At 50.0% G+C, this 6889-nt stretch overlaps 1 protein-coding gene across 1 annotated transcript in view; it reads right to left on the reverse strand.

The window, feature by feature from the left end:
* Positions 1 to 3903: 3903 nt before the first annotated feature.
* PIK3CD (phosphatidylinositol-4,5-bisphosphate 3-kinase, catalytic subunit delta) overlaps positions 3904 to 6889 on the reverse strand; it is a 20491-nt gene continuing 17505 nt past the window's right edge. The window contains exons 20-23 of the mRNA XM_010149474.1: positions 6797 to 6889; positions 5008 to 5153; positions 4634 to 4766; positions 3904 to 4090 (exon numbers count right to left, since the gene is read on the reverse strand). The exon at positions 6797 to 6889 is cut by the window's right edge and continues 28 nt beyond it. Of these exons, the coding sequence (XP_010147776.1) occupies positions 3953 to 4090; positions 4634 to 4766; positions 5008 to 5153; positions 6797 to 6889 (510 nt within the window). The 3' untranslated portion in view covers positions 3904 to 3952. The remainder of the gene's footprint in view (positions 4091 to 4633; positions 4767 to 5007; positions 5154 to 6796) is intronic.

Here is a 6889-nt window from a genome sequence, read left to right on the forward strand (position 1 = left end):
GGCAGATTTTCCATACATCCCATGACGCTGAGGTGCAGAATGCTTGGTCTCCACAAATCTGGCTCTTACACAAGCCCTGAGGCATGACCCAAGGGGGCACCAAGCCATTCACAGCCGGTCAGCGGGGCAGGGGTTGTGCCCCTGTAGCTGGCACTGGGGAGGCCGCCCCTCGAGTGCTGCGTTCAGTTTTCGGCCCCTAACTCCAAGAAGGACATAGAGATGCTGGAGCGTGTCCAGAGAAGGGCGACAAAGCTGGGGAAGGGTCTGGAGAACAAGTCGGATGAGGAGTGCCTGAGGGAGCTGGGGGTGTTCAGCCTGAAGAAGAGGAGGCTGAGGGGAGACCTGATCGCTCTCTACAGCTCCCTGAAAGGAGGGGGCAGGGAGGTGGGTGCTGGTCTGTTCTCCTGGGTAACTGGTGATAGGATGAGAGGAAACGGCCTCAAGTTGTGTCAGGGGTAGTTTAGATTAGGTATTAGGAAAAACCTCTACACTGAGAGATTGGTCAGGCACTGGAAGAGGCTGCCCCGGGGAGCGGTGGAGTCACCATCCCTGGAGGTGTTCAAGGAACACGTAGACATGGTGCTTGAGGACATGGTCTAGTGGGTAGGGGAGTGTTGGGTTGGTGGTTGGACTGGATGATCTTACAGTGCTTTGCCAAACTCTGTGATTCGGTGATCAAATCGTTAGACAAGGGAGGAACCTCGTAAAGCATCATCCTAGAGGGTAGGTGATCCAGAGAGCTGATGCACCTCTGCTTACCAGAGGTGAACTGGGCGCATCAGTCCTGCGTATTAACTGGGAAGTAGCATTATGGGACCTCTTTTTCTAGGGAGCCCGGAGAGCTGCTGCACAAGCAAGGTGTGAGGTGCAGAGGTGAATTGGGTGCATTAGTCCTGCAGATTAACTGGGAAGTAGTATTATGGGACCTCTTTTTCTAGGGAGGAGAACGATAAGGTAACAGAGTCATCGGCGGTGCACACCGGCATCTTGCTGCAAAAGCACAGGCTGACTGTCCGTGTGGCAGAGCAGCCGACGCTGGGATCCGCTGGCTCGTGGGAACTTTTGCCTTTTTAATTGGATGTAAGAGGCACAAGCATCTTCCTGCTCTGAGAAGTTGTGGCACCCAGCACCCTCCTAGCCTGTGAAGCATGAGGCTATGCGGTCTGGCACAGGAAGGGAGAATGGTCCTTGTAATACTTACACCAGCTACAGCCGAAGTCTGACTGTCTACCCTCAGGCTGACCAGTTTCATGGTACTGTACTTTGAATTGCAAATACGGATTCACTGTTTAATTAAGATTTAATTTGAAACCTGACACCACTATCTGCTGTTCAAGGAAAACCCTGAGTAATACTGTCAACTCAGGAGAACCACGTCGGTGAAAGTAATTTACGGCATGTTGCAGAGAGCTCGTCGTTCACAGAGGACAACACTCGGCCTACGGGAAGTCTCCTGTCTCCAGAAGCAGCAGCGGTTCCGGAGTGCAGGCTCAGTCGAGAGGGGGTTTTGTTTCCTGCGGCCGGTTTGGACATCTTTATGCCCTGCGCTTTTCCTCGTGTTACGGTTACAGGAAGGCGCGAAGCTAGCCGTCAGCTCCGCTGAGTACACCTTTCTGTACGGAGTCGTTGGAAAGGTGTAGAAAAAGGGCATCTCCAAGGGTTATGTTAAGCTCAAATGAGTTGTCCTCACTGTAACTGCTGCTTCTAGGAGAGGCAACCTGGTTTATATTAATATAAACAGGCCAGTGTAGAATGGAGTTCATGGCATCACGTCTTTTAGGAAAAGGAACGGTAAGTACTTTAAATCGGAATTGGAGTTAACCACAGCGTAACACTACATCGTCATCTGCTGGGGTCTGTACCGAATGAGGGAAGAGTTTATTAAAGGTGTTTCATATGCCATTCACTGACCAAACCTACTACTACCTCCTGCTACTCATTTCAGCTTGGGGGAGAAGTTAACTTTTCCAGGCAGCGCCCGTGAAAAGCAACCGCACTTGATCTCCTCCTCGTAGGCAGCAGACGTCAGCAGCCCGCACCGGGCAGCCGTCTTTCCATTTTAAAGTAGAGGTGCCCGATCGTAAAGTACGGGAGAGCTGAAAGTCAGGGATGAGTTGTACCTGTGTGCGGGATGCAGCATGCTCTCAGATTTATCCCACGACAGGGAAGATCTGTCCTAAACTTGCTGGTTTTGTGGGAATTTTAAACTAGACATGAAAGCTCAATTTAGAGTAGTCCCTCATTTGACGGTACATGGATCTTGTCGCTCGAGAAACAGGGTATGAAATGCCCCTTTACATCAGTAAAGGAGCTTAAAACCCAGTTCTGTGAGTAAAAGGAAGTTTGCTTAGCTTGGTTAAGGGCTCACAGATCAAATACGGGCTTCAGGGGTGTCTTGAAAAGGAGACTATGCTGTTTGCTAAAAGGCAGGAATGATGGCACCTCCGTAGGAACCTGATGGTGTGGAGAACGCGGGGATAGGGAAGGAAGCACCCAGGGAACTGCTAAAGGAAGCAGTACTGATCAGCCTACTCTACTATTAGCCTACTCCACCTCTTTTTCCTCACGACCCCGAGGCTGCAGCCCGCCTGATGCACCTCGCCACGCTGGTGAGAGGCACCGCGCGGCGGCAGCAGTGGCTCCCGTTACCTGCCCCTGTGCAACACCGGCGCTCAGAACCGCTCACCGCGGGAGGAAACTGGCTGGAGACAAAAAACCTGCCACAGGAGTACAAACAGGAGCTGGAGCACAGCACCCCGCGGGAGGTGGGACGGATTCTGATCGGGACGAAGACGGGGTGAGAACAGGAGGCTGGAGTTTGTCCCAGTTTAGGCAGCAGCACGGACGGCCGCCGCGTGCTCTTTGGCTGAACCCCCATACAGACGCCCCGTCTGCGCCCCAGCGCTGACAGCAGGCACGGCGTCGTGTGCTGTGATTGAGGAAGAGTGCGGAAAGGAACAGGGAATTTGGAAGATGATAAGAGTTGATGCAACTTACTCTGTTTCAGCGTTAAACCCACTCACGGGGCGCTCTTCTGTCCTCACCCGGGGAAGGCAGACCGGCCAAACAACGCAGGCACCCGACGGGACCATCCGTCCCAGCGCGGCTGGGAGCGCAGCGCTGTTCCCCGTGCGTGTCCCGCAGGGGAACCGGGTGGCAAACCAGCTCTAGCGTACCCCAGCAGGAGGTACGTGTAGCCACCAACCTCGCTGCCAGTTTGAAAACGCAATCTTAAACTGGTTTCAGGCGTAAAAACACAACACAAACCCAGGAGTTGCTTGAGGCTCGACTGAGGTCTGACTTAACAAAAACAGGTTCCAGTTCGCTCTCGCCTCTGCAGCAGAGAGAAAGCAATGTGACGGGGGGGATATTTTTACCCGGTCACAATGCAGAGTAAAACACAACGCAGAGTAAAACAACTTGTCCACGTCGCCTTCAGTGGTGATTTACACTGACCTACCCTGGCCTACGCTGCACCAGGGCAGAGAGGGAGATCACGTGCTGAAGTTAATGCCTCTGAGCTGTAATGGGGAGGACCAAGACGGGCTACAGTATGAGAGCTACAGCGGCAGTACGTTCTCATCCCTCAGCTGAATTTTCCAGAAAACACAGACACATTAACACGCTGGAAGGACGTTACAGCTGCCTGAACTCTTCCACTAGAAGATGTATTTGAAGCTTAACAAGTTCTTGAGGATACAGTACCTGTACCTACCTCTCACTGTACGCAGGAATTTTATTGCCTCACGGCTCCCTCGTCCCCTAAAGATCTACAGCAGACGTGATTATGTGGCTGATGACAGTCCAACAGCTTTTCAGTCACGCAGAAATCTCTGGGAAGAGAGGTGCAGGATCTTCAACGTGGCAACATTCACCAGTCTTCACAAACCCGTCCGTGGTTGCTGGACTCAGTGCAGGTATTACATTCTCCTGGAGCAAGTGCGACGTCGCTCTACTGTCGGTTGTCTTTGGATACGTTGTGTGCCAACCAGTTCACTTTGATTTTCCAGCTGTCTCGCAGGGCTTCGTTAAATTTCAGTCTGAAGTGCTTCAGTGCCTCCTCGTCTGTTTTTCCAAGAGCTAGGGAATCCTGAGGGTAAGAGGCGAAATCAGTGTAGTTTCACTGAAAGTGCAACTGAAGAATGAACTGCTCAACTACTAAAATGTTCTCGCGCTAAGAAATTGCCCCATTGAAAGGAGCACTGAGTAGCAAACAAGCAGCCATGAATTATTTCAAATAGTCACTGTAATTGCACAAGGTTTTTATTCTGCATGCATCCCACTTTTATATGGGAAATGGGATTTTTAGTGCTTCAGCTGGCCAGGGCTAGGTGGTTATCCTTGAAGAGGCAAGCTGGGAACAGGCAGTGATGCACAACCCGAGAGCTCTGTCTCCCTCCCCAAGCTGGTTCTGCAAGGCACCTACAGCCGTCGTGCTGAAGAATGTGAAGCTGTTTCCTGAGCACCAGGATCTGGCATTTCTCATGTCCCCTGCACGACCGATGGATGTCCGGTCCTAATTTCTGGAACTCACTCGCTTTGAAGAATACACCCCCAGACCCTGGACTCCTCCCCACTGAGCTTCGAGATCAGGTATTCAGCTTTAACTGTACCTGGACTCCGTTTCTCTTACCTTTAGGTACTGAATGTCTTTAGAGCAGCTGAGTTCTGGCAGGCCAGCAGCTTTCATCAGCGCGAACAAGTGCAGGAAGAGAAGACCGTGGCGCCTCAGAATCATATAGGCTTTTTCACAATAACCCCTGAATCTGGTCAGAAAGGAAGAGACGAGGCAAAGGAATGAAGACTGCACGCCGGACCATTTTATAAAACAAGGCTCTGCTGTCTGCACTGATGACCACCAAGCGCTTTCACCTCCTCTAACGGGTAGGTGACCATTTATTTGCTTCCCTGTGTACAGACAGCTGTCAGCTACAGGCTACGTATCGTCAGTGGAAGTAACTTCTGAAAATTCAGAACCTTAAGTCGAGTTTAACCACTGGCACTTACCTTTCAAACTTCTCATTGTTGTTAGTTTTCCCTTGCTGGATGACATGCACAAAGTCGTAGGTTAAGATGAAAGGAACTCGTTCTCTGTTAATACCAAATTTAGTCTTGAAGTTCCCCAAAAAATGACCAAAGTCAATATGAAACAGCTAAAAATAAGGAAGAAAAGAGCTGTTTTTAGAACAGGATCCGTTTTAGCTGATCAGTGTTGAGTCTCTTCGCAGTTACTGTATTCAAAAGGATCTGACCATAGGACTTTGGGAGGGGGAAAAATGACCTCTCCCATAGCACTTCTTTGGGAGAAGAGGCAATATTTACTTGCCAAGATTTTCTGTAGTGTAATTAGGTGTTGAGTAGGACAGAAAATGTACTCACACCTTCAATACCTGGTATAGCTGAAGAAATGTCAGCTTTTTTGAAAAAGCCCTAATGTGTCACTTGTAGAAGCAGAAAGGGAACTACAGCGTGTGCCAAGAAGATGCCCTGTTTTGAAGTTACTAAAAATATTACTTGCTCAGGTAAGGTGCTTTTTTGCCCCCTTCTCTGGTTTTTAAATACCAAGCAGAGTGAAGTTGCTGCGCCAGGCGTGCAGCGAGGGGAGGGAGGACACCGGGCAGTTTGGCAGAGCTGCTGTCAAGAGGTACCGAACCCAGGGCTGGATGCTGCAGGGCACCAGCTCCCTCAAGTGGACAAGTCCCCGAGTGGCCTCTGCTCTGCAGAAAGTTGTGTCGCCTCCCTGGCCCGGCATTTCTTCAAGGAGAAGAGGCAGCCCTAGGCGAGAGCTGCTGCTAGTCACAGCCCAGGGAGGGAGGTCAGTGTCTCCTTCGCCAATGCCACAATCTCTGTCCCTGCTGTGACCCCAAAACAAAGGCACCTACTGGGCTTCTTTGTCCATAACTGCTTGATTTAGGGCAGTAAGGTGTAGAGGAAGGGGTTGCTACACAGAAACAGTGTAGACAGGGAGTTGCACATACCTGAGAGAGGAGTCTCAAAGCACCAGCAGCCAGTTTCTTACTTTCAAATATTAGCTAACTGGCTGAACTCACTGGTCCTGCAGCAGACTCGCCTTGCCCCATCTAGCACAGGGCTGCTTTAGGCTTTACAGAATTCACAATTAAACAAGACAGAAAACTTGGACTTCCCCCTTTACCAAAATATTACTGATCTAGTTCAGTATGTGTGCTGTAAGAAGGGGTTTTCTTTTTCCTAGTTTTGTCCTTTGTCTTCAAAAAAGGATATGAGAAGATACAAACCCTGGTAGCTATTCTTGTGGAAGAGAGAAGTAAAGGCATCAGTACAGGCATCCATGTGAAATTAAACCTGTGCTGATCACTTGCATTCATTAAAAAAAACCCCAACATTTTTTCTAGCAGGAAGGCTCTAAATACGTCAGTTTGGCTCAGTAACTGAGGATCTTATCTAGCAACTACAAGCAATTTGTGACTCTGCTGAAGCCAAGTAAGTCTTCAGATGGATAGCACAGCGCCTGAGTTTGGATCTGCAGACAATTTTTGGTCTGAGAGGTAGGAATTGCCCCACTGTAGTTTCAAAATGGGTATCAGCAGCGGCAGCTGTTGGCAGTGATGCTTACAGAACTGTAATTCAAATTATAAAACTGTATTTACCCTCTTAATGATAGAAGCTATTGGGAATATTTGTCCAGTCCGCCTCTCGGCTGGAAGGTGAAGTACATTCCTTAGCAGTAGGATTGCACTGGGATGTATCTGTCCATTGCTAAGTGGCGTTCACGCCCCTCTTCCAGTACGTCAACAGCAGCAGTGAATCCCCATACCTGGCCAGTTTCCCGGATCATGATGTTATCGCTGTGCCGGTCACCTATCCCCAGCACATAGGTTGCCACACAGTACCCAGCACAGGAAAGAGT

The sequence above is a fragment of the Eurypyga helias genome, unplaced genomic scaffold (assembly GCF_000690775.1).
Source record: "Eurypyga helias isolate BGI_N326 unplaced genomic scaffold, ASM69077v1 scaffold20293, whole genome shotgun sequence".
Lineage (NCBI taxonomy): Eukaryota > Metazoa > Chordata > Aves > Eurypygiformes > Eurypygidae > Eurypyga > Eurypyga helias.